We start from the raw sequence: 27,990 nt of genomic DNA on the forward strand, positions 1-27,990 counted from the left end.
CTCTTCGATTAAATTCTGTACAATCTGTCCCGGAATTCTAACGAAATAAATGACACGCCACGTTAATAATAAAATCCGAAAAACTCTCTCTTCCACGTGTCGCCATGACGTCGTCCGAGAGAATTTATATATTAGATCGAAAACGAACTTTGATCGATTTATGATGTATCGATTGTGTTATTTCAATAAAAAGGTATTGCAAACTCGAAAAGAACTTGTGCATCGACTTAATACATTATACCGGTTACATTTAATGCAACTATGTACACGTTATACGAGACCTCAGGCGAGACAATCATCGACGGTTTACGACTGCTTTCGCGAGTACCGAGACATTAGCACACGCATGCATTATCCAGTAAGTTTCCTGTGGCGAAGTTGTCGGCGCACCAGGGCATACCGAGGGAAAACCGGAAGTGCCGGTTACGTACGACTCACATAATTAAGCGGGCGCTATAATTGAACTGCGCGCAATATGCTCGGCGAGTTCTCGTTAGAACAGTCTTATTAGGCGTTCCGATATTGAGGGGCCAGGCCAGGCAGCGATACTGAGCGCTTCTTAAGTTTCAAGGGGGGTTCTCGAGAGCACTCGGGCCACGGTTCGGTTCCGTTCGAGAACTTATCGAGAGGGCCCGTCATCAATTAAATCTGCGCGGTAATTGCAAAGGAAGGAGGAAAACACGGCGGATAACGGGGCTCGCGAACTCCGCGAAACTTTGCGCGCCCCTTTTTGCTCGGCGCCCGCCGCATTACTCGTGCAAAATCAGCGTTTCGTTTAATCGAATTGACGTAACGAAACAACGCGCGCGCAGGCTCCTCTTGCAAGATGTACAGGAAAGCAAGAAGTAAAGGGAAATCGCCTAAAAATTGTTATACGTACGATATATTAACGATACAAGAGCGAATTCTGAAAAGCGTACTGAACATGTGCGCGTAGAAAATCGATCTTTTGTTTCCCCGACACATTCCGACGTGCAAATTTTCAAGTACAATTATAGGAATTTTCATTTTAGAAATTATCAAATTTAAGAGTTTAACCATCACGACAGGATTTGATGACCTCGTAAACTGTTACGCTGTTACTGCGACTTGTTATGCACATCTCGATGAAAAAAAGGAAAAAAATGTTCGTCAATATTAACGCTAGTATTTGGCCAACATTGATGTCATATTCAACAGCAGCACAATCACGATATTAACCACGGCAGAATATTTACAAAAATTAATTAGTAACAAGGTCGGTGCGGTGACCTGCATAAAATTTTCGAATAATTCAGCAGGCACATCAAAATGTCTAATAGATTTACACGAACATGCACGGATTTGATCATCTCATATTAATGTGTAGCAGAATTTATTATCCCAAATAACATTTTATTATCAAATTATTATCGGCCGCGGTAAAATTCAAGAAATTCGACGATGACAAACGCGTACTATGACGGCTGCCTCCCAGTGATCGCGATCGACGTCGCCATCGAGGAGAAGACGCGGGTCGCCAAGATGGCTGTTGCGACCTTGCACAAGCTACAGGACGCGATGCAGCGAATGAAGGAGTGGCAAGAGGACAGCGTGAAGCTGAAGAGCAGTATTTGGCGGATGAGGATGGCCCTGCAGGCGGACGACAATCTCGACGACCAGCGAGCAGACCCTCTGATCGCGCATCAGAGGGTTCAGATCAGCCAGTTGAGGCGGACGAACGACGACCTGGAGAACCAAGTGACGAGTCTGAAACGTACCCTCAGCAAGGCAGAGGGGGACGCCGCGCCCGTCCGCGAGATGGGGAACCAGCTTGCCAGGATCAAGCAGGAATTCGCGCACGAGAGGGAACGGCTGAACGACGAGATCCTGAGTCTGAGGACGCGGCTGAGGGAGACCGAGGATCAAACGAGCATGACGCTCGAGCACCACTTGAGGGACAAGCTGGACTTTGCGAGGGGTGATCGGTCGATCGAGGTTGTCCTAGCGAACGCGATCGGCAGGACCGTCGAGACAGTGGTTGGCCTGTCGGAGGAGCTCGTGTTCGTCAGCGAGGACCTGTGTCGGTTCAGGACGAAGAACAGGCGTCTGCGTCTCAAGCTGGACCGACTGCGAGCGATGCTGCGGACGCGCTGCGGCGACGGCGGCACGGAATACCGGAAGCGGATCGGCGAGCTGAGCAATCTCTCGGCACGATTGCTCGGCGAGATGGACCGGTTGAAAGCCATCAACGAGGATGCGAATCATAACGACGTCCAGGACGTCGTCAGGCTCGTTGAACATCTGATGAGTGATCTGAAAAACAGCCTGAAGAGCGAGCGCGAGGCGCTGATCGCCGCCGGCGATCCGGATTGTCTGCGGTACATGAGAAAAGTGGTCGATCTGAGGGTAAACTTGAGGGTGCTGTCCGTGGAGCTGAGACGTTCGAACGCTCTGCTACGCGAGCGATCGCGAGAAGACTTGCAAAGCAGCAACTGTTGGAGGAAGGTCTCACTGCTGAACGATTTCCTGCAAAACATCGACACGGAGACTGAAAGGTTGAGGGTGGAACCGATGCACAGGTACTGCAGGATCGGTGGCGTGAGCGGCACGCGATACGCGGCGAGGGTCGCGGAACTTGAAGCGATCGTGAAGCGATCGATCGGCGTGATCGCAGCGCTGAAGCAGGACTCATCGGGGATGACGAGCGCGAACGGGAGAAGGGCGACGGAGGAGCTGGCGGACTCGATCGAGCGATTGTGCCGCAAGCTGAGGGATCTGGAGGTGCTCGACGACCGCGCGAGTCTGCAGAGCAAAATCGACCGGCTGGAAGCTTCGGTAATGCGCCTGAAATTGGAACTGGCGGCGAGAGACGAGCGTATACGCGTGCTCAGCGACGAGCACGTGAGCGTTAGATCGAGCTTGGAGAGGGATCGCGAGCGGCACGAGAAGATTGTCGCCGACATGCGCGCGGAAAATGAGAGTCTCCGCGAGGGTGTAAGCAACGGGAAGAGAGAAATATCGGAGCTGTCGCGCGAACGCGAGCATTCCACCACCGCGATGCGACTGATGAGGGCTGAAATTGATGCAGTGAGGAAAGAATTGCGGGACCTCCGCGATGACAGAGAGGCGCTATTACGCGAGACGGAGGGGATGCGTAATATCCTACGGGAGAGGACAGACAAGGAGATCGAGGACATTATCGCGGAGCGAGATACGCTCCGGGGAAGGCTTGACGCTGAGGTGACGGTGCTAAAGACGAAACTCGAGATCGCTTCCGATGAGAATGCAAAACTGAAAAGTATAATCGCGGCATCCGACTGGGCGGGAGAGGAGCGACCGGACAAGATGAAAAGCTCGGGGGTGAACGGGCGAGACAATGGCGAGGGTACGTGGGAGCGTGCGCGGGATCCGCGAGATGAGTTAGTAGAGCGCTTGAAAGCCGAGTCGAATGAGACTAAAATAAGCTTGGGCGAGGCGAACGAGCAAATTGACCATTTGAGGCGCGCGCTGGATAAAGCCGTCGGTGACAGGATGAGGCTGGAGGGTGAGATCTCCGATCTCAAGTCTAACGAGCAGTCGTTGACGCATCGATTGAACGTCCGAACGAGCGTCTGCGAGGCAGCGACAAGAGAATCCGAGAGAGCCACGGCGGAGAACAAAGCACTAGCGAGTCAGGTCAAACAGCTGGGGAACGAGAACGAACAACTTGCTGCGAAATTGTCGGAGCTGAAAACTGAAAAGGAGCTGCTGGCTCGCGCGGTCGTCGACGTCGACAAAGAGTTGCAGCAACGAGTTGACGAGTTCAAGTCGGAGCATAGTGGCCTGCAGGAAAGGATAAACGAGCGCGAGGACGCTGCGAAGAACTTGGAGTTCCAGCTGAAAAGGGTGCGAGTGGAACTGGAGAACATGGCCGCCGAAGTGACACGTGTGCGAGCGGAGAACGCGAGGATCTCCGGCGATCTGGAGGCGGAATCCCTGCGGAAAGGCGAGGCCGAGGAGCGCGTGCGAGTGCTGTTGACAGAAAAGAACGAGCTGGCGACACGTATTAACGAGCTGAACGGCGTGAGCGTTCAAGCCTTACGAGGGCGCTTGAATAAGGCGGAAGCGGAGAATGAATATTTTTCCATCGAATTGAATAAATCAAGGCTCGAAAATGAGAGGATGAGGGCGAAGAACGCCCTCCTGCAGGTCACCTGCGACAAGAGGGAGCGGGACTACGGCACGCTGAGGAGAGAGAGGGACGAGGCGCGGGGGCTGGCTAATGAAATCGGTAGCGAGTGCAGAGTACTCGGTAATCAACTGAGAATCCAGCGGATGAAGTACGAAGCGCTGCGGTTCGCTGCTGCCACGTTGTACCACGAAAATACCGATCGTAAGAGTCACTTAAAGAAGATCGATAATCCGCGATATCCACTTGCGAAGGCACGCGAGCCGGGATCCGCGGCCGCTCGTAACGACGTTAAGCACAAACGAGATTACTCGGATGCCCTGTGTGCGGCCATAAAGGACGAGCTGGGCGACGTGGAATTCAAAGCAGAATCCGATACGCGCGCGGTCCACGATATCAAAACGAGGATCAAAGATAAGCCGAAGAGCACCAAGCTAAAAAGTCTGACGATTGGGGATAAGATTTTGCAATTGGACGTGGCTGATTCAAAGCCGAAAGATCGCCAACTCACCAGGACTGCGCCTGTGCGTAGAAAGGACGAGAACAGTCCACTCGCGGGTATAGAAGAACCTAGACCGTTCGAGGAAGTTGTCAATGTTCTGGACGGTCACGTAGCAGTACACATCTTCTACAAGAGCGATCATCTCGATCGTCCTAAGAATCCGGCGATCATCGGAGACGAGAAAAGCTGGTCTGCAGTGGCCGTTGTCGATCGCCTTGAAGTCGAGAACACTGCGTTGAAGCTCGAACTGAATATTCTTCGTAGCAGCCTGAACTCCAGCGCGATGGAGGCCGAGAAACTGAGAACGATGGCATACGAAGTAAAAAACGAGATGCAGTCACTGAGACTCGAACTGATGACCGTGAAAAGTGAGAGGATGGTTTTGGGGTCACGATTGGAGAGATATGATAAGGCATTAGAAGCACGAGAACCCGCGAGGGCGTCTTTAAAGCACGAGCTCACCACCTCGAGCGCGACTTCAAACTTCAACTTCAGGAAGGGTCGCGCGAGCTGCGAGCCGAGCGCGATGGACTCAACAAGAACAACGTGGACTTGATAAATAGTCTGGAGAACGCGAGGAGAAGGTACAAGAAGCTAGTTGCGGCATCGAGAATGTTAGATGAAGACATAAACAGCCATCCTGAAGCAACAAAGTCAACTTTGCTCCGAGGAGCTTTCGAGGAGGAACATGATGAGAAGCCTGTTTAATTGAATGACCTGTAAATGTAGTCTCACTGCATTTTGATGATACGTAATCTCACTTCATTTACTTTGTTCACTCGTTAAAGATCTCACGCGCGAGCGGGAAATTTTCTTTGATAATTCATGAAGCCAACTCATGATCTCTCCTCTCTCTCTCGGCAGCAACGACGGCGAGGATTGTTTTAAGGGCGACCGGCAAAACCTTGCGGAAGCTTGCGCGGCTCGCTGCTTCATCTTTAGCTTTTCAGAGAAGACGAGTAGTTGGAGCCAACCACAGGACAATGATAACAGCGGCGTGATGGCAGGAAGGACGAAGCGATTGTCGTTGGAGCACGTAATAATAATGCATTAATCGCGCGCGCATGTCGGGCCATTATCGCACACGCGGCAAGCCACGTTGAAAATCCTCGTCTGAGATTATTTCGACAAAAAGCTGTAGCTCGTTCCGCGGCATAGTTGACGCTCATCTATCATGCCGCTGGAGACACGGAGGCGCCTACTGCAAAGCGAGGGCGGATGGTGCTCCACATACCCTCTCACCGCGACCATCCCCTGCGACTATCACGGCGGTCTTCGATCTTCGGACTGCGACCATCACGATCTTCGGACTCGAACGTGTCTTTCGATGGATCTTTCGAATCCACGGAAACTGGAAACCCCGCAACCGGATTCCAATTAGACTCTTCAGGGATGGGACGACGCCTTCTTCCTGCTGCTGCTTTATTTCCTCTTTTTTTGTATTTTTTTCTCTGGTTGATGTAATAACTGATGTAATGAATTCTTCCCGAAGAAAGTATTTTGTCGCAGTTTTTATTCGCGAATTTCATCCGCTGGCATTTCATCCCAGTTAGTCTTTTTAACAAGTCCGCTCGGCGCGAGCGGCTGTATTTTACGCGCGAGAGCCACTATACCTATATCGCGCGCGTTGCGCGCAATTGTCGTTAAACTTACAGACGCAGATGCCGAAATTTCATAAATCCGCGAGTTGCATATTCCGCGACGTCCTTTGAAACATCCCTACAGTATGTACTGTGGTTACCGGAAGCCCGCCTCGCTCATAAAATGCCATTGCTCGCCGGATTCCTTCGTCAGATTCTTCCCGTCGTGTCCAATAAAAATTCCACGCGCCGCACACTCGTTGAACAATGCGAGAGACATAAATAAATCTTGGCGTTTCGAAGTTCGCTCGACAAATTTTCGTTGGATTATGTCGATTCGACTCGACAAAATTTTAATCGCGATGACCGCATCCTGTTCGTATACTTTGCAGCTTTCATATCAGTCACTGAATCTTTACCTAGTTCTCTCGCTATCTACTAAGATGCCTGCTTCGCGGCATTATCATTATCATGTACATCGTGATCATTATCAGACAGCATCTGACGTATGTGACGAATTAAGTCTACTTATATTTGCGAAAAAGCTGAACTGATAAAAGATTAACTCACACTATATGATACGGACCGGCAATGACACATAAAATGAGTATATTCAGACTGTTTCAACATCAGGCGTCAGTTGACGACAATCACATTCATTCAGTGATAATAAACTGGCTCTTGTACGAAGCAAAAACATGAAGAATCGAAATTGAAAATCCAGGTCCATCCGATATTAAATAAAAATTCTGAAACTGATAAATTGGCTCTTATAAGAAGACAAAGCCGAAGTCAAAAACATGAAGAATAAAAATAATCGAAATAAAAAATGGATCCATCCGATATTAAATAAAAATTCTTAAACTGATAAATTGGCTCTTATACGAAGACAAAGCCGAAGTCAAAAACATGAAGAATAAAAATAATCGAAATGAAAAATGGATCCATCCGATATTAAATAAAAATTCTTAAACTGATAACTTGGCTCTTATACGAAGACAAAGTCAAAGTCAAAAACATGAATAATAAAAATAATCGAAATGAAAAATGGATCCATCCGATATTAAATACATATTCTGATATTAAATAAAAAACTGATAAATTGGCTCTTAGAAGAAGACAAAACCGAAGTTGAAACCACGAGGAAATAGAAATCGAAAACGGGTCCATCCGATATTAAATAAAAGTTCTTAAATTGATATCTTTTTCGGTCGAACAATGTGATTATTACAACAATCAAATCAGCTTTCTGCTTTAATTGTAAGATTGAACGTAATGAAACGCTGACGCGTTATATTGTGACCTGATTTCTGACCGGTTCATTATCTGTTTTTCCTTTTTTTCAGTGTTATTTTTTTCTTCATTGTCGTTGCGAGACATTATCAGAGATTCAAATATCGAAATGTCAATGTAAGGATCACTTTGCCAAGTAGGAGAAATAATCGCCCAATTGTCGCTAATAATCGATCGTTTTTACAAATTATTATACGAGCTTTTGCAAGTGGTAAAGTCAATTATTTATTGTGTGACGTTTATAGCGCACGTGCACGTCGATCACGTCGAATTAGCGGATCGCAAATAAAGCGATCGGATCCGACGGCAATAGGACAGCGTTGAATATTATCTCGTTTAGAGTAGACTGATCGATACTCCGGGGTCAGTTTTATCGGCGGGAAAGAAGAAAGAGCATTGCAATAACGCCGCGCGTGTGTAATCATGCCGCGTGATAGCTTTATGCTCAGTTATGCGGTGCACGTAATTTTTTACTGCAATACGCACACGCATGGACGTGAAAGCGACGAGCCCGATACCGAAACGCGTTCGAACGTACATTTTGTAATATCTTTCGCGTGATAAATCAACTGATCGCGCGCGTAACGGCAAACGTCACGCGCATGAAAAAAAAACAAAAAAAGCAAAAAAAAGAAAAAACACACACAACGTTGAAGCGTCGTACAGATGTTATGTAGCGGCCACCCCCTTTGTTTTGCGAGCACGCGCGAGATAAATATCGGTTGGAATTTTTGCCCGGGCGATTCCGCATTCTCGCAAATTAAATATCCGAACATTATTGTTACGCAATACGCTCATACGCACCGTACACCGTGTAATCGCGCGTCGCGCACGCAGATGACGAAGGGGTGGTTTATCCGCTGGTAATGGGACTAATCGATCCGATTGTCAAATATGCCGAAGATCCTAAAGTATAATCCAAAATTTGTCGGATTCTTTTATTTCCCGAATTAAAACGGACGATTCTAAAAAAATGCGTAAATTTTACTGCGTACACGCATTGTAGATGTAACACATAATAATGATAGCGCAGATTTATTATGTAAAGTGTGGAAAGGCGATTTTATCTTTTTGTCAGCACTGTGGAGGATTATATATCGCTGTAGCGCAGATTATATTTGTTTTTATTGTACAATAAATATTTTTGATTACACAATAAATAACTGTGTGAATTTGATATGTTTGGAAATTATATGAATTCTATCGATGAAATATTTTACGTATGCTTTATCTATTTTTGTGCACTCGTGTTCATCTATAGTTCTTCTAATATGAGAGATCTTATTTCATTTCAGATATTCATTAATTTTTATTGCATAACATGTTAATTCGTTGAATTAATTAGTAACCCATTTTATTTCTCTCAGTATATATATAGCAAGTCTTTTCGTTTTATCTTGAGAGGAATAAATAGGTTCATTCTATTCTTCTAATCAATATCTCATTTAAAATTAAATTCAAACCTAACCCGTATAAATACAGTCCATTCAAATTCCTCGCGCATGCGTGGCGCGCACCTAGGGGAATTCGGCTTAAGGTCCGCTTTCGAAGAAGCGTCGGATGGCTGGCATCATGGCTAGAGACCCTATATAGAGGGTCTCCAATCATGGCGGACGGCAGCATTGCCAACCTTGCGGAACAGTGACACTCGGTCGCGCTGCATTGGCAGTCGTGAAATGACGATCATCTCCGGCAAGTGTGTGCGCGTTGGCTTCATTCGTTCGGCGACATGGCGGCAGATCTCGGCCAGTTTCAACAGCTTCTGAACACACTCCTCAGCACAGACAACGATGCTCGCACGCAAGCGGAGGTACGTATAATTCCCAACGCCCTTCGCGTTCGCTCAAGGTCGGCCCGGCGAGCGCGTCGCGAACGCGAGCTCGCGCTTCGGAAGCGCCTTCCGCGCCGAGCACGTTGCCGACGTGTTGTCAGAGCTCACATGTGGGTGTTGCACGCCGACACCGCGTGCGCGATACCGCGAGCTTCCGATCGACTCGCCGAAGCCGGCCGATCGTCCGCGTGGTAGATCGCTGCGAAAAAAGAGCTGCGAGCGAATTTCCGCTCGCACGCTTGACAAGTATATACGCGCGATCGGCCGAGGGAATCCAAAATGGTGTCCCGCACGCGGGTAGCGCGCGTGTCGTCCGTCATGCTCGTGCGTGCCTTCCGCTCGCCGCACACGAGGCGTCGGCGAGCCGCGAGCTGACTGACTACGCTCTCGGGAAGTCTCGTCACGTCGCGACGTGCTCGTCGCCGATCGCCGCATTGCACGTCGCGATTCGCGCTTTCCCGCCTACATTCGGCTTCGGGCTTTGCGCGATTTCCGGCGGCCGCCGTGCAGCGATCTCCCCGCAGATCGTCGCACGTGCTCGCGATTCGCCCGAAACGTATTTGCCCACGCGATCTCGTGGTGCTTCGAGGTTTACTCGGGGTTTGCTGTTGCACATGAGTCTCCCGCACTCTATATAGTCACGGTTTTGCCTTGACTCATGTACCGATCACGTGTCGAGCGTAATCGAGTGAATATTCATGCGTGCGCTGGTCACTGTATGCGCTCGCCGTGGAATGAGTCAGATGCGCCTTGGTAAATTTAGTTCTGGGGGGAGCCCTGATTTCGGCGATTGTAGATGGGTTCACCGCGTGTATCTCGCACGCGAGTTGTACTATGTAGGAAAGTAACGAGGAAAACGCTTACTTTTTTGACCATACTTTGACTACAGTACCGCACTTCTTTGTGTTCGATTTTGCGATTATTAATGCTGTTTCATTAATTTTTTTCTGTAATCTCCACTGAGACTTTCTCCAACATTTCTCTAAAGCAGGCCCTAGACGGTCAATATTGTTGTACAATATTATTGATCGTTTGTAGATTATATTGAAGGTTTGTGCAATATATTGTGTCAATTAAAAGTTTTTTCATCCACTTTCTTCCCTTCTTTTCTTTATTATAACAAGCTAATGCAATAGCTACACAAGCTGTATCACTTAACATTTTCTTAGAAATTAAATTATTGCTTTGAGAGTTACTATTGCACTGTCTAGAGAGAGAATGTTAATATTAGCAATATTGTGTAATAATATTGACCCTCTAGGGCCTGCTTTATATTTATAATAAATATAATAAAGATTTATAATAAAAAATTACAATATTGCAATGTGTTTAATCTTTCAAGAAATAAAACTAGTCTATGTATATATTTTCTGAGACACGTGTGTTGCTACTTGTTAAACAAAGAGACATTATTTGTAATGAGAAGCTATTATTTTTACCGTTAGTCTCATTTAAATGAAAACCTATTACATTTGTTAGCCAGTATTGTAAGAAACGTTGCAATAAAGATCAAGAAACTAAATTGTTACTGTTTGGAAAATTTAGGAGGCGTACGGTAATCTTCCAGTGGAAAGCAAGGTGACATATCTCCTGACCACCATATGCAATGGCTCCCAAGCAGAGGAGATGCGGGCCATGGCAGCGGTACTGCTGCGCCGATTGTTCTCCTCAGAATTCATGGACTTCTATCCGAAGGTAGCTACCGAGACCTCTTGTCTTGCATCAGAATCATCCTTTCAATTAAATTCGTTCTAGCCAGAAGGTGTTCGACGATAAACTCTCCTTGCATTATATCCACTCTGTTTCGCAAGAGCCCCTTATCAGGAGCTCAATTTCCAATATATCTCTGCCTGAATCAAAGATCAGTCGAGAATAGATTCGGTGTGCAATTATTCCAGATTCCGCTGGAGGCGCAGGCCCAATTGAAGCAGCAGATTCTGCTGTCCGTTCAAAATGAGCAGACGGATACCATACGACGCAAGGTGTGCGAGGTCGCGGCGGAGGTCGCGAGGAATCTAATAGACGAGGACGGCAACAACCAGTGGCCAGAGTTCCTCTCGTTCCTATTTCAGTGTGCGAACAGTCCGTCGCTGGCGTTGAAGGAGAGCGCGCTTCGCATGTTCACGTGAGTGTTTCCTCCATCGCGTAAGACGGAATCGCGCATGCAAATCCCGGCAAAAATGACGAATGTGTTTAAATGCGTACGCGTTCCGCAGATCCGTCCCGGGAGTGTTCGGCAATCAGCAAGCGAACTACCTCGACCTCATAAAACAAATGTTGCAGCAGTCTGTCATGGACGCGACGAACTACGAGGTAATTCACATACTCTTGCCTGGTTCTCTTTTCCCTTTCTCTCTCTTGCCACGGGAAGATAGATACACGAGTGTCGACAAGATCAGACGACTCGTCACTCGGTTCTTCCAAAAGAAAAAAAAGAATGCCTTCTGATGACTGTAACTTGTGAAGTACTAATTTACAGACAGATACGGGGCATACAAGTCTCCAACGAGGAGCGGCCACGCGTTGCTCCTTAATTGATTCTACGAAACGAGCATTCCTCTCGTTATCGATTAAAGAAATATTTCGATATGCCAAAATTCTTTCGAGTTGTTGAAGGAACGATTACGTAATGGCTTTTGCAATCGTTCTCTATCATATGCAGGTCAGGTTTCAAGCCGTGAGAGCGATCGGTTCGTTCATAACGTCGCACGACAAGGAGTACAACATTCAGAAGCACTTCTCGGAGCTGGTACCAGCGCTCGTGCAAGTGACCGCTCAATCGATAGAGAAACTGGACGATGACGCGCTCATCAAGGTGCTGATAGACCTGGCGGAGACTACGCCCAAGTTCCTCAGGGGTCAGCTGGACAACATAATGCAGATGTGCATGAACGTGTTCTCCAACGAGGACATGCCCGACTCTTGGAGGCAGCTAGCGTTAGAAGTGCTGGTAACTCTGGCCGAGACCGCGCCGGCCATGGTGCGTAAGGTCGGCGGCAAGTACATCGCGTCGCTGGTGCCATTGGTACTGAAAATGATGACCGACCTGGAGGAGGACGAGAAGTGGAGTTTCTCTGATGAGATCGTTGAGGAAGACAACGACAGTAACAACGTAGTTGCCGAGAGTGCTTTGGACAGATTAGCCTGTGGCTTGGGCGGCAAAACGATGCTGCCACAGATCGTGCAGAATATTCCCACGATGTTGAACAACAGCGATTGGAAGTACAGGTGAGTCTATTTCTATTCATTAGATCATGAACAAAGGAAAGCCAGCAGTTTCATGTATTACGTAATTGTGCTACATACATCAGCGAGTTTGGCCTGCGTGATCTTATTCCAACATCTAATTAATCTTTAAATTTTTATAACAAAATGTATGTTCATGAAAGTCAGTCAGTTTTGCAATCACAATCGAGTTTTGATGTCCCAAAGCATCACAGACTAGTCAGCAGTTACGTATTTTTCTATTATGTAATTGCGTTACATCTGTGACAGAGAGACCAGCGAGACCGTCTTCTTTGATCACGTCGTTTTGGCAGTGAACATTTGAGATCCTCGTTGGGTGTTTAAAAAGAGACTTGGCAGTTGCTGTCTGTGTAACTGTCATAGTTTTAAAACATACAGATTTCTTTCTCGATATTCTTTAAGCAGCTTTATGGTGTCAATGTATTTTGTTTGTAGAAATGTATACGTGGAATTATGTAAAGTTAAGGGAGACGATGTGTTTTTCATGATTCAGGCATGCGGCACTTATGGCTATTTCAGCTGTTGGTGAGGGATGTCACAAGCAGATGGAAACCCTGTTACCGCAAATAATGGAAGGCGTCATACAATATTTGCAGGATCCAGTAAGTACATGTACAAATTGTATGTTGAGCCACGATCAAGTCAGCCGTCACAGTTATCTCGTGATCGTGACAGCGTTACGTTTGTGGCAGATTAAACAAGGAACGCAAGTTGTTGATGCATTGCCGTTCTGGTAATGCAGAATACAAGACTCGTTCCTTGTGGTTCCTGAGAGTCGATTGTTTGTTTACCGTTAAACAGTCCTAGTCTTGGAACGTACACAAAATTTCTACTTTACGTTCTTTTACACAAACGAAAGAGAAACGGAAGAGCTGAGCAACGTCGTTCTTCCAGCATCCCCGCGTCAGATATGCCGCCTGCAATGCCGTTGGCCAGATGTCCACAGATTTCTCGCCTACTTTCGAAAAGAAATTCCACGACAAAGTCATCCCGGGTCTGCTGATGGTGCTGGACGATAACGCGAATCCTCGAGTTCAAGCCCACGCAGGAGCAGCTCTCGTCAATTTTAGTGAAGATTGCCCAAAGGATATCCTCACACCATACCTCGATGCCATAATGGCGAAACTTGAATCCATATTGACCGCGAAATTCCACGAACTCGTTCAGAAGGGAACGAAACTCGTGCTCGAACAGGTAAGTTGGATGATTGAGCGGTGAATAAGTTTGCGAGAAAGTACAAGTTTTTGTTTATACGACTTGGTTTAATTGACGTGACTCTTAAATTGCTTGCTGCAGGTTGTTACCACGATTGCCTCCGTTGCTGACACCTGCGAGGAACAGTTTGTGACTTATTACGATAGATTGATGCCTTGTCTGAAGTACATTATTCAGAACGCGAGCCAGCAGGAGCACAAAATGTTACGAGGCAAGACCATTGAATGCGTTAGCCTGATTGGCCTGGCGGTCGGCCCGGAGAAGGTAATTAATTCCTCCAATTTCAGCTGTTAAGTTTGTATATCATGTAATCGTCAGTTATATTACATTGCTCGATCTCAACAGTTTATTGCGGACGCCAGTGAAGTTATGGACATGTTGCTTAAAACGCATACAGAAGGCGATCTTCCGGACGACGATCCGCAGACTAGTTATCTCATCTCCGCTTGGGCCAGAATTTGTAAAATTCTTGGTAAGACAACAATTGTTAATTCAATAAAAGATTAGAAATTATTAATATATAATCTACATAATCTTATTCTATGTATTAATAATTGTCTTGCAGGGAAACAATTTGAGCAATATTTGCCATTGGTGATGGGACCTGTTCTGCGAACAGCTGCTATGAAACCTGAGGTCGCACTGTTGGACAACGAGGATATGGAAGGCATTGAGGGCGATCTCGATTGGCAATTCGTTTCATTGGGCGAGCAGCAGAACTTCGGTATTAAAACTGCTGGTTTAGAGGATAAGGCTTCGGCTTGCGAGATGCTGGTTTGCTATGCTCGCGAGTTGAAGGAAGGTTTTGCGGATTACGCAGAGGAAGTCGTACGGCTGATGGTCCCCATGCTTAAGTTCTATTTCCATGACGGCGTTAGAACGGCAGCAGCGGCCAGTTTGCCGTACCTTCTCGACTGTGCGAAGATCAAAGGTTAGCGAACAATATTTCTATCAGGAAAAAAAAATAAATTTCTCGTCTGTCGCGATATTATTTTATATTTTAGTTATTTCATTTTAGTCTCTTAATATCTAGTGACTTTATGTGAAATATAATGATTGACATCTACAGGTCCGCAATATCTGGAAGGCATGTGGGCGTACATTTGCCCGGATCTGCTGAAAGCTATCGATACCGAACCAGAATCCGAAGTTCTTATGGAACTCCTGTCCTCTTTTGCGAAATGTATCGAGACTCTGGGCGCGGGTTGCTTGAGCGCGCCGCACATGACCGAGCTACTACGGCTTTTAGACAAGTTACTTAACGACCACTTCGAGCGAGCGGTCGCTAGATTGGAGAAACGGAAGGACGAGGATTACGACGAGGTATCGCGCAAACTTGATCATGCAAAATTTGAGTGAGACTTGCGTGAATTAGCGGATACTGATAGATGGGTTCTGTTGGATCAGGTGGTCGAGGAACAGCTTGCTGACGAGGACAACGAGGACGTGTACACGCTCAGCAAAATCGCCGACATTCTGCATGCCTTACTCGTAATTTACAAGTCTTCATTCTTCCCGTACTTCGATCAGATATGCGGACACTTCATGAAGTTGCTCAGCCCCGAGAGATCCTGGTCGGATCATCAGTGGGCATTGTGCGTGTTTGACGACGTGATCGAGTTCGGTGGGCCCGAATGTGCAAAGTATCAAGAGTTCTTCCTGCGACCGATGATTCAATACGTCTCCGACAAGTCTCCGGAAGTCAGGCAAGCGGCGGCTTATGGCTGCGGAGTCCTGGGTCAGTTCGGCGGCGAGGGCTTCGGGCAGGCGTGCGCGGAGGCTTTGCCGAAACTGATGGAGGTAATCGGCGATCCCGAGTCGAGATCGCCGAACAATTTGAACCCCACGGAGAACGCGATCTCGGCGGTCACGAAAATTCTCAAATACAACAGCAAGGCCATTAATGTCGACGAAATTCTCCCACACTGGTAAGATCCAGTTCTGCCACTCGATGGACTACTCAATTCATTTCGCCTGTAAATTCATGATGATGATGATTGTATCTTGCATTTGACATTTTATTTCTTTCATGCAGGCTAACATGGCTGCCGGTTGTCGAGGATGAAGATGAAGCACCTCACGTGTACGGATACCTGTGTGATTTGATCGAAGCAAACCACGCAGTAGTTTTAGGAACGAATAACGCGCATTTGCCGCGACTTATTAGTTTCTTTGCCGAAGCATTGTTTAGAAAAGCCGTGCCTACCGATCATCCAGTTATGTCCAGGATTCTTAGTATTGTTAGGGAAATACAGGTGAGAACGCACAGAACGTTCACATCCGTCTCATCCGTGAACGAAAAAAAAAAACAAATTAATAAATTTCGTTTTCTTTCCAGAACAACGAGACCATGTTCCAGGCAACCATAATGCAACTGACGACGGATCAGCAGCAGGCGCTTCATGAAGCACTCAGCACTCTAAGTTGAATTTCCACCATCGTAACGAAAGAAAGAAAAAAAATCTAAAGAAATGCCCGCGTTAATCAATCTCCACAGGGACAGAGTCACAGAGATAGGTAGTTAGACTAATACCTATAAAACGGTTTTTCGCTCCAGCCTAGCTATATACATACGAGTATATTTAAGTGTTTCATATATTATTATTCATGTACTTGTTGAGTATACATAAATTTCTCCATCTCATTATCGGATTCGATAACGCGATGACCCGTTTTCTATTGTCAGGGATTGTTGCCGAACACTTTGAAGCGAAAATTGCGTTTGTCATGATTTAACACGACGTTTCCGTGGATGAGAATATAAAACCGAGAGAGAAGTTTATCTCGACCGAATGAGCATTAACGGAACTTGAAGCTCATGTATTCCTAAGATATTTCAACATTTTAAATAATGTGTATATACGTGTGTATGTGTATGTATGATATATATTTATATATGTATATACATGCACATCTTTTTTTTTATCACGTTGATTAACGCTTAAAAAATTTATAAACGATGTGTTAAAAGGAACAAAAATGGAAAATTTCCGTGCGACTACACTTCCCGCCTGATCGAGAGAGCCGAACGATGCTAAATTATTTTAAAAGAGAGTGGCTTTGTAAAAATTGCGTAGAGCGTCGCGTATGCAATGTATAGCTTTGTTATGCGAAACGTAACGTTCGAGAAGCTATGATTTCGTCACTGTGATCTCTTGAAATTCGTGTCGTACATTTTTCAAGCTGTCCCCCCCCTCGTTTCGGCAAAATACGACAAGGCAAACATAGACTGGACAACAAGCCAGCTCGCTCCCTCCCCCCCCCCTAGCCATGAAGTGAACGCAAGTGACACACTCTATTGTGATTTAGATATTTTTATTAAATTTAGATACCTTAAATGTTATTTAATGATAATGTCGACGATATCGCAATGTTGAGGTCTGTGTATACGAATGCCTTTTGAACGAAACGTAATGAATCGCTTTATAAGGAACCTCAGACGAGATTATTGTGGGTCTAGAACGTGTAATGAACGCATCTTTTTTTTCTACGAAATTACGTGAAAAATAGAGAGAGAGGGAGATGCAAGCTACCATCTCATCGCGTAATTTTACAGTCGATTCGCATGTGTGTTAAGATCATAACGCACGTACTTGATACTATAAAAAAGAATATCTATAAATTAATGTTGTGTCAGAAGAGAGAAGAAAGGTGACAGAATTCTACGCAAGGATTTTTAGTGAGGATACTAAAAACTGAACTGACTCTAGCGCAATCGCATTACGTTTCCTTCGATTGATGTAACGCGACGCGAGGAAATCGAGGAGATTGATGTTAAACGAAGTGGACTGAGTGAAAATGACTCATTTAGATGCAGTTCCCCGTTCTTGTTGCTATTTATTTATACACGATGCGACGCGGCATCTAACTTTGCGAGCTGCGCACCGAAATCTCATCGATGAAAAGAAATTTGATCCCGCAGTGGGATCTTTGCGGCTATTTCTAACACACGAGTGCTCTACAGACGTGATGAACCTTTTTTTACTGAGATGTGTAAAGGAATTTAAAAAAAAAGAAGCAGAGAAGTAAATAATAAACATTTATATGTACATACATCAACAGAGTGTAAAAGATTGAGCGAGCATCGTAGAGTTGCAAAACTCGATCGTGTATAAGTATCCTTGATACGTGATTACTGACGCGTGTTACCTCGATAATTGTTTCGCGGCAAAAAAATTGACACCGCGGTCTCCGTGAGGCGTACGCGTAACGACATACAATTACAGATACACAGAAATTTAATGCTGGATTGTTTATGTAATATACACGCAATATCTATGCAGGGCGAGAGAGAGGAAGCGTAAAAATTAATGTGAAAGGAAAGAAAATATAATTCTTATAATGATATACACATAGAGATTATTTTCAAGTTATTATTAATTAAAATAAATCTCAGCTTTGTAATCGACCGTTTTTGCTTCACTTACTCTCACGATTTTCGTAAATTCAGTTCTCCAATGCTCGATACACGTTTCGCCAAGTTTCGTTTGTGTTCGATGCAACGTGTGATGTATAATACTATTCAACGACCAGTTAGATAAATTTTCATCTTGTAATGGCATTGAACATTCGCGCATGCGCGAGAGCAGTGGTTCGCATTCTCCGCGATTTTCGTACGCGGTCCATTCAAAAAAGGGCTCGCAACTTTGTTTCTTTTTTTAACGGACACCATATACATATATACACACACATGCTCGCGTTCTCATGAAAATACTCGACGCGCCATTCACCGATCGATGACCACTCGGGGCACTCGATTTTACAGTTAACCTCACAGGCGAAACGGTACATACACCTCGAAAGTGCAGAGAAAGCAAGTACCGGTACCGTTAAACGCACCGCGCACCCCGCCATTTTAATGCACTCGACCGTACGTACGCACGCACCGGCACGCGGAACGGCCGGCGCACACATGACGCCGGCGATCATCCGATATTACGTCATCGTCGCCACCTCCGGCCGCCGATAGCAGTCGCTCCGTCGCGCCAGTGCGCGCTTACGTTACACGTATGCAGCAACGTGCGACCTGCGGCGATAAGGCAGACGCGACGCGCCATCGAGACGCGGAATCGCGCATCCATAACATATAATCATATCCCAGACCGGACTTTGGCATTGATCGCCGATTTAGTTCGCGGCGCGATAGACGAGCTTCTGCGAGAGTCGCGCGCTGAAAATTAATAAATCGCGAAAATTGCATCGAAAGTGCGAAAACCGTGAACGTTTTTACGCCGACGTTTCTCCCCGTGCGCCGCAACCCGGCGACTCTCTCGAGGGGTGTGTGTGTACGCGCGCGGCTGTTCGATACGGTAAGATTTATACTGCATCTATAGTTGTTATTTATGTCCGTCGCTCCTGAAAGTTTGATGATTTTTGAAGGCAAACTTGCGACGCGACGCAGCTTGTTAAGAGAAGGAGTATCTTTTAAACGTTTCTCAAGTAATGTGCGACGTTCGTGATTGGACGTTCGATTTTCTGATTCGCTCCAAGCACGAAAAGCACGAGAGAACGTAACATGGAATCCAGAGCGCGTTCCTGCGCGTGCTGCGCAAAGTTTTTGAAAGCTTTTCGGGAGACTGGCCAACTTCACGTTGCAGCCACGTAGCGCAGAAATGACCATAGGCAGCTCGCGGAATGCAGAATTTCCACCGTAGGGAAATCGTGAGTCTCTTGCGGATTCCACGTTGTCGTTGGTGAAGAAGTACATACGTCGTTCGCGCGCGTTACGTCTTGAGGCGCAAATCGCAACGAGTATAACAATGGGAAATTAGTATTAAATGGTTGAAATGAGGCACGAGAGTATGTGCGTGTATGCGACGGAGGACGACATTACGATTCGTCAGCAAGAATTTTAATTAACATAAAGATGCCGAAAACGTTGCCATTTGACGAACAAAGCAGAGCGCGCGCACGCATATGTGTGTGTATGTAACTGCTCGCTTGCTGAAATATTAAATTTATTAATGAAATGGTTGAACGAAAAATAGATTAATCAATTTATGTTATTAGACTAGGATTAGTATTTAAAATTGAATTGATTTAGATAATAAAATTTAAATATTTGAAATTAAAAGAATTATAATTTATAAATTAGAGAGGCTTGTTTATTAATTGATAATTTACGATTAGAGGGGCCTAAAATTTTGACTTATGTATTGTTGTATGAAATTTATTTTTAGAGAATATACAATAAATAGAATATTTTAAAGAATAATAATTCAAAGTGTAGAATATTTAGGTTTTTTCAGGTTATTTCAGAATATGTAAATGTCCATAACGTTAATTAATAAACCGGATGCTTGTCGGCGTAGAAAGTTTGAACGTCACTCGTCGTGCGACAATCGCATTGTTGATAGCGCGTAATCGTAAAGCGGAAATATAATAGATAGCGAGACACCGAAGGCAGGAACGCTGCTTATCAAAATGCAATGATTATGTTTTACGATCGCGTTTCGTACGATCGCACAACGCATAACTGACACGTGAGATCACCGCGTCGTTAATTGAAACGATCTGCGTATTACACCTTAGATAGAATTTATTAGCTCAGAAAAGTAACGCAGTCTCGACTGCGCCTCACTTCAGAGCAGTATAGATTTTCAAACAACGACGTTTCACAAAAAATTCCTAGTGACCGAAAATTCGCGATTTCGTCAAAATATGTCCTCGACGAATCGTAATATTCCCTAGACGCGCCCCGAAATGTTTGGAGAACGTATATGTGCAGCCGCTCGACATTTCCGTGTCAAAAATCGTAAGTTTTGTGTGCGTTGCATCAACTTTTCGCGTTGGTTCGTTCTATCCTCTACCGACTTTTATTCTTTCTCTCACTAACGCCTAACCTACACACAGCGAAAAAGTGTAAAAATCTCGCAACCGAACAAATCTCGTGGCCCATATTCGGAACGCGCTTGCAACGACTCTAAAAACGCCTCTAAAAGTGGCTTAAGAACCACCTGATTGGCTGAGAAGCCATATTGAAGGCCATATTTCATCGTCGTAAGCGTGCCCTGAATTTGGGCCATAGTGCAAAATAAGCAAATTCACTAGGTGTTAACCAATAAAATTATAAATACTCTAGTAAATTTGCTGACTTTTGTACTTTTCACCAAGTGAAATGATACAGAATTGACCCCCCCACCCAAATCTAACATCCGGCTGGACACCGTGGTGTCTGCTAGGTCAGCTGTTGTTGCTGTGTAATCGACGGCGGCGTTCCGTGCGACTGGCAATTCGCAGTACGCAGTACTATTTGGCGTAACCCGAGGGGAGTGTCCCGATTGGCCAATCACATTGTTTAGCTTGGTTGGGTTAGGTTAACTTTGACTAATTTTATTGGCTGCGTCCAATTGCAACGTGGTCAATCGACACCCACCCGACTCGAGACGTGCACTGATTGTGAGCGATGCATTGGCACGCGCGCTGCCTTCGACTCTCGGCGACGTTCAGTTCAGTTCATTCACGTCGCACTCGCACATCCTGATCTTGTGACTCATCGCATTCCCTCTAAAATCCCCGTTACTTTCCTTCTACTCGCCTGACCGGCTCGACCGAACCCGGGAAAATCCAAGTACGAGAACTCGCACCACGTGGTAGGTCTCTCAATTTTTTCACCTGCTCCAGGTATCTCGCTGAGCGAAATTTCCGCGCAAGCGAAAACGATCAGCTGATGGGCTCGAGCGTGCGTCGCGTTGCATCGCCGTCGAATCCGCTGGCGTTTCGCTTCGCGTCGCGTGAATGCGTTCGTTTTGCGATCGAACAGCGCGACTCGTTTGTTCGCGCGGCTCTCAGCGCCGCGTGCGAGCGTTCTCCTCTTCTCGGCTCTCCCTAACGTCCGTCCATCCGTCGTGCGTGCACGCGGTTCGCAGGCGCGGCACTGTGTGACGTCGGCCGGTGGAGACCGGCGGATCGGAGATCTTCGGAAATTCGGCCGCTCGCACAAAAGGATGCCGTGATCGTAGCCTTCGCGTCCTTGTAGCCTCGTGTTCCCCTTCAGGTGTAAATGTTAATCTCGTTAGCGCGGTTTCCTTCAGCGCTCCGCCGGCGAGCGGATAACGGCATTCGTTGAACGGGACGTTAAAAATAATACAATACGCGAATGCAAGTAGAAATATCGCCAAGGATCGTGCTAAGGACCCTCTTGATTCGGAGCACCGTGCTACTTGATTGCTAACTTAATCGCCAATGACAATGATGAATGATAACGAGGTAATAATGAATGTTTGAACGCTTGCAGCTGAACCGGAGCTGCATGGCAACAGCAACTGCCTCGCAAAAGTGAGACGAAAAAATGTCCAGGAAGCGTGCCAGAGAGGAAACTATGCTGACCACTGTGCATCAGAACCAGAACAACGTCAACGGCGAGAGCGCGTCATGCTCGAGGGAGGACTCCCCGATTTGTGCCGTGAGTACAAATTCCTCGCCAGGCGTGCGAGTGCGAGCAGAAGCCAGCGAAAAGATTACCGCGCTATCGTTTCGCGTGGAAATGTACCATTGATACGGGATACATGTGTCCCGAGAGTTGCACCAATTTCTAGAAGTCTTTCGCAAGCGATCTATCCATTCACATTACTCGATCAGCTATGATACTTATTACACAATCACGTTATCGCATCATCATGGATGTTCCGTTCGTTTCAATACTCGACAAGATTAAAATGAAGCATTCCCTGATGTTATGGCACTGTGACATTACGTAATATGTAATATATACGTAATATACGAGGAAATATGCATGTCCATTTATAAACCGTGATATATTTAACGCACGCTGCGCTTATCGTCGAGATTATTTACTAGGGGTTAATACAAAAAGTGGTGCAGCTTTGCTCTTTAACTGATAATAGTCTGGCGTGATGCCAGATTGGCATATCTAGCGAGATAAAAGTCTGGGGACGCTTCATTGCCACCACAGTATTGGCCGGTTTCGAGAGCTGACCATGCTGGCATAATTGAATTCAAGCATATTGTACTCTGCGTTGTACAAACTCGCGTTCCGTAGCTGTATCGTGTGTGAAAGTGGCCGAGTGTGGTCACCGAGTGAAACATTCGTTGCACGTGGTCAGTGTTTTCGACACAAGTGTTGACAATATTTGAGGCCACTCGAGGCGGGAGATCAATTCTAACGTCGCGCACGGGTATATCACCGAGTTAGAAAAATGACCTGGGGCTCGAAACAGAATGAAAGTAATGGTGTAGGTCCTATGCTTCTGAACGATTGCAACCAGGTCTCTGTTTATCACGAGAGGCTTCCAGTAAGTTAGTTTTGTTTTGTTTTTCGTGTTACGAAACACATTAAATTGCTTAGCAGCATAATGAATATACAATCAGCGTAATTATTTAAGTATCAGGTATTGCAAATGAATGCACAAAGGTATTCACATGAATGAGGTCTTTCCTCTTTGAACGTCGTGATATTTATGCAAAATTTTTGCACGTTAACAACTCAATTTGTGTCAATAGCTAATTTATCGTCGTGTCACTACTAAAGTGCCTTTTTTCCTGACTTTTTTCTAGTCTATCTGCAAAGAAGCACCATTCAGCGATGACCCAGAAGCGATTGCAGAAAGGAATGCGTGTGATTACAACACGCGAATTATCTTGAAGCAAGCGAAGAGTGGTAAAGGTAACGTGGCTATATCATTTGTTAAAATTTTATTAAACATTTCTTATTGCTTCGTTGCTCATCGCGCTCTTTTTCCTCAGTTCCTAGGAAAATTAGAGTTTACGCGGATGGTATTTATGATCTCTTCCATCAAGGACACGCACGGCAGCTCATGCAAGCTAAAAATATTTTCCCAAACGTCTATCTCATCGTTGGAGGTAGCTACAGATTCCTAATAATGTATTATTTTAACACGAAATAATAATTTTGTGCGCGATGCATCACCTGTAACCTCATTTTATTCCGCAGTATGTAACGATGAGTTAACGCATAGCAAAAAGGGCAGGACCGTAATGACGGATCTGGAAAGGTACGACGCCGTCAGGCACTGTAGATACGTAGACGAAGTTGTCCGCGACGCGCCTTGGGAACTCGATGATGATTTTATCAAAAAGCACAAGGTAAAAATTCACGATAGAGACTCGCATCTCTTTGAGTCGATAAATAGAATGTTGTACGCTTCAAATTGCTTCATTAAAATTGCGTACAGTAAAAAGTATCATCGTGTTACAGATCGATTTCGTCGCCCACGACGATATACCGTACATGACGGACGACGGAGCGGACGTTTACGCCACGTTGAAGGCTAAAGGAATGTTCGTGGCTACACAAAGGACGGAGGGGGTCTCCACGTCGGACATAGTCGCGAGAATAGTCAAGGACTACGACATATACGTCAGGAGGAACCTCGCGCGCGGCTACAGCGCCAAGGAACTCAACGTTTCTTTCCTCAACGTGAGTGACAACATCGACTGTCGCTGCACATGTATAATGCCGCGTTATCGAAAGAGAGACGATCGAGACTAAAAGAGAAAGTATTGTTGCAGGAGAAAAAGTTTCGTCTGCAGAACAAGTTTGATGATCTGAAGGATAAGGGAAAACGAGTGATGGAGAACATCGGTGAGAAGCGGATGGACATGATAAGCAAGTGGGAAGAGAAATCGCGGGACTTTATCGACGCTTTCCTGTTGCTGTTCGGCAGAGAGGGCAGACTGGTACGTGACAGCTGGGAATTATATCGATAAAAATTAATGTGCCTTCTCGGAGCGCGTAAGGAGTACATCGGGATTTTTTTCTTTTCGCAGTCTACGATCTGGAACGAGGGTAAGGGCCGCATACTGCAGGCGTTGTCTCCACCGGCCAGCCCGAAGAGGGACGGCAGCCCAAACAGCAGCAGTAGCAGTCAGAACGATGAAGACCAGACAAGGTGCGTGTCCGAACACGCTTTTGCAAGTTCTCCTTTGGATTTAATCGTTAAATAAAATAAATAGTCATTTTTCATTTTTATAATAAAATAAATATTAATTTTTATTTTTACGCGCATTTATTTCGCCCGGATTTACGCTGACTAATTTTGTTGTGTTACTGCAGTCCGCCGCCGAAGAAGACCGGACGCTACGAGTTCTCGCCGAACAATCACTACCTAAGCGACGATTACAGCGACGATGAGGAGGAACACCTGCGCTCCAAATGATAATTGATGATCGCATTAAAGAGACACGCATTCTCGTTGACCAAAAGAAACGTGCAATTTTTATTTACTATCTTAAAGTTTAGATATATTTTCATACAACTACGTGAACTGCTAATACAGAGTGTAACGCTATGCTTGATAGATTTTTGTATGGTATAGAGAACTAAAGTACTATACATTAAAAGAAAACAACAACAACAAAGTTGCCTGTGTGATGTGAAAGTTTTAGCGTGATTTCGCGGAGGTTTTATCATTTTAGATCGATGACGCGTTAAGCACCACGATAACGATAACGCGATAGACTGTTTAAGGCAACGATGCGACGCCCATCGAGCGTAGCGCTCGCCATTGTTGTTTCCGAGATGCCGTTGCACCATTCAGTTCCTATAAGTTCTGTATAACGCGAACGCGGATCATCACTCGCCTCTAATTTAATACTTAATTGCGCGCGCGCGAAACGAGCTCGGTTGGTTGACACACGACGTGTCGTCCACGTTTTCAAGCACAAAATGTTCATTGAAGCTACGCTTGTATTTATTGTATATTGATATTGTATGTGTATAGGCGCTAGATTATGTTACGATTAACTTTGTATAGTGATTTTTATAAAGTAATCTTGGTTAAATGCATAAACGACAAGTTTCTTTTCTCACGCACGGATGCGCGGATGCATCGGTTGCAATTGGTTCGATCTGGGAAAAAAAACAAAAAGACCGTTAACGTGTGCGTCGCGAGTTAACACTTTCGTTGCAGCAACAGCAACTTGTTGATACTTGTAGTATTACTTGTAAGTAGATGTGAGAAGATGCATGTAACGAAACGGACTATCTCTCTTCAGGCCCGTAACACTGCAAGACTCCTGTCGTGTTCCAAGTATTAGCGTTTAGAAAGCGACTAGACGAACATTAGGCGTGGGAATTTCTTCGAACATTTCAGCGTACGTAAACACCTAATAAAAAAAAAGGAAACTAGATTACACAACTGACGCTTGCAACTACTACTGTACCGTTCACTAAATGTAAGTTTTTTATATGACGAATAGTCGAGCGACGGCGGGTATTGCAAATCTACGATTGCGCCGCGAGCATGATTCACGATTAACGATTAACGACTAATGAAAGAGCTTAGTGTGCTTATAATGTTCCTCGAGGGAATAGTAACGACAGCGGCGGGATTATTAATTTGCAAAACGTTGCAAATCGTTCTCTAAGCAAAGTCGTAGGAAGCGTAATTTTAACGTAGAGTGAATTAGCAACGTAGAGGATCAGATTTCGGCGAGAAGAGGTCGAACAGATCGAATTTATTGTACAAGAGAGAGAGAGAGAGAAAGAGAGGGAAGAGTGTGTACTTCAACTAAAGCAAAACAGCAGTTTCTTGTGATATACCGATGCTGCCTCAGTTTGATATATATAGCGTGCATTTGATATTTATTGTCGACCCCCCAGATTCTGATCTCTAAAAAGTGTTTCACGATTGGCATGCATGCGATTGGCGAGCGGTTCTTCAAGCTCGGTTACTTCAAAGAGTTGTACGTTTTTATATAGGCGTATTCTTTTCTACGTATTTTTTAAACGTGTAAATTGTAATGAGATTTGTGCAGATATCGCTTCGTGTACAAAATTGATTTTGTAGTCGTGCGAAAGTGCGTTTGATAACATACATACACACATACACACACGTACAACATACACGTACACACGAATCTGTTACTGATTGCAACTTCTTAATTAGAAATGTTAAACATGCATTAGGTAATCTCATGTATTTGATTACAAAGTATTGTCGAGTAGCTCTGTAAAAAGAAACATGTTGCATCTTGCGTTTCTGGAAAATACAATTTCTTTTAAAACTATATACATAGCTTGTGTATATATAGATAGGTCCATATTCTCAATTCATTTTTATCAATAAAAGCGCCCTCAATGTGGCTTCCCAGCCAATCAGGTGGTTTTCAAACCACTTTTAGAAGCATTTTTATCGATAAAAGTGAGACAGTATCTGCCATATAGTTTATTACATTGTAAAAAATATTGTAACAATTAGGCTGTTAATTTTGAAGCCGTAACGAATTCTCAAGAATATATAAAGTTGACACGATACTAAATTGCTCTAGAGATGCAAATGTTTCAGTAAAATCTTTAGTTATATATATATATATATATATATATATATATGTTGTAATATAGCATTAAACGATGAGCGCAGAAATTATGTTGAGATTATGTATTCTTGCGTAATGTAACTTATTTACGGCCGATTTATGATTCATAATCAAACAGTTGTATTTTCTTGTAACAAAGATAGTATATATATATATATATATATGCAAGCTTGTTAATGATCTGTATAGGTTTGATATATGAATATATCAAGGGGCGTACTACATACATTACGATCACACTGTATTTGTACGCGACGTACTTCCCGTGTGATTTAATTATATTTATTTCCTGAACGGCGATAAAAAGACACTTTGTAAAAGCTTGCGTATGTTGTATGAGTACGTATGTATAATTAGTTTGAGAGATACATTTTCTTTACTCGTTACATTATTATGTCGAGTGCGTCTTTGTCCTTGCTTTTAAAAAAACAATCCCACCATAGATAAGTAGATAGACAGAGAAAGAAAGTGGAAGATGCAGAATTTTATTTCTTCTCCCTCGTCTCGAAACGTTAGGGATAAATTATTCATAAATTGCTCCATTATTTTATTCATATTTGTCGCATCTTCGTTCCGCCAATTCCGCAACATGGAACGCGCCATGAGTGCGTGACATGCTTTGACTAGAGACACTAGAATACAGAGTCATCTCACCCAAAACCCCTCAAAATGGCGTTTGCAGTGGATACGTGAAGCAGCGAAAAAAGACACTTCGATTGGCTCCGCCATTGAGGGGCCTGAGAACGTCAACCAATGGAAAGATGTCCACGAGTTGTCCAGACTCTGTATTCTAGTGTCTCTAACTTTGACGAATCAAACGCTGGATGACTTCAATCAGAGAGAAGCCTGAGAGCGGTCACGCTCGCGTTTTAACTGTAACGCCTCAAACGTGGAC

General features: G+C 44.9%; 3 protein-coding genes and 1 non-coding gene across 8 annotated transcripts; all 4 read left to right on the plus strand.

Annotated features, from left to right (window-relative positions):
* Positions 1-1,422: 1,422 nt before the first annotated feature.
* Positions 1,423-8,130, plus strand: LOC105275008 (rootletin). The gene has a single exon (XM_011331587.2). It carries the CDS (start codon positions 1,423-1,425, stop codon positions 5,185-5,187), a length of 3,765 nt encoding a protein of 1,254 aa, XP_011329889.1. The 3' UTR covers positions 5,188-8,130.
* A 1,043-nt stretch (positions 8,131-9,173) lies between these two features.
* On the plus strand, positions 9,174-17,851 carry LOC105274948 (importin-5). The gene is made up of 14 exons (XM_011331446.3): positions 9,174-9,314; positions 10,881-11,030; positions 11,234-11,460; positions 11,552-11,648; positions 11,998-12,563; positions 13,075-13,183; positions 13,476-13,775; positions 13,878-14,060; positions 14,142-14,268; positions 14,362-14,727; positions 14,866-15,119; positions 15,204-15,724; positions 15,832-16,051; positions 16,135-17,851. The coding sequence occupies exons 1-14, from the start codon at positions 9,234-9,236 to the stop codon at positions 16,222-16,224; spliced, it is 3,291 nt and encodes a 1,096-aa protein (XP_011329748.1). The 5' UTR covers positions 9,174-9,233; the 3' UTR covers positions 16,225-17,851.
* Positions 11,701-11,835, plus strand: LOC113563568. Its single transcript, XR_003407491.1, has one exon.
* A 455-nt stretch (positions 17,852-18,306) lies between the features above and the next one.
* LOC105274951 (choline-phosphate cytidylyltransferase A) lies at positions 18,307-27,479 on the plus strand. 5 transcript variants are annotated; one of them, XM_011331448.2, is made up of 9 exons: positions 18,307-19,105; positions 22,033-22,200; positions 23,313-23,421; positions 23,502-23,618; positions 23,710-23,861; positions 23,974-24,195; positions 24,288-24,455; positions 24,546-24,667; positions 24,832-26,786. In XM_011331448.2, the coding sequence occupies exons 2-9, from the start codon at positions 22,087-22,089 to the stop codon at positions 24,932-24,934; spliced, it is 1,107 nt and encodes a 368-aa protein (XP_011329750.1). In that variant the 5' UTR covers positions 18,307-19,105; positions 22,033-22,086; the 3' UTR covers positions 24,935-26,786. The 5 variants fall into 5 exon arrangements, with proteins under 5 accessions (XP_011329750.1, XP_011329751.1, XP_011329753.1 ...); XM_011331449.3 differs by lacking the exon at positions 18,307-19,105 and adding an exon at positions 21,082-21,388 and having other exon boundaries at positions 24,832-27,479; XM_011331451.3 differs by lacking the exon at positions 18,307-19,105 and adding an exon at positions 21,618-21,792 and having other exon boundaries at positions 24,832-27,479.
* Positions 27,480-27,990: the final 511 nt, after the last annotated feature.

Source organism: Ooceraea biroi, chromosome 1 (assembly GCF_003672135.1).
Source record: "Ooceraea biroi isolate clonal line C1 chromosome 1, Obir_v5.4, whole genome shotgun sequence".
Lineage (NCBI taxonomy): Eukaryota > Metazoa > Arthropoda > Insecta > Hymenoptera > Formicidae > Ooceraea > Ooceraea biroi.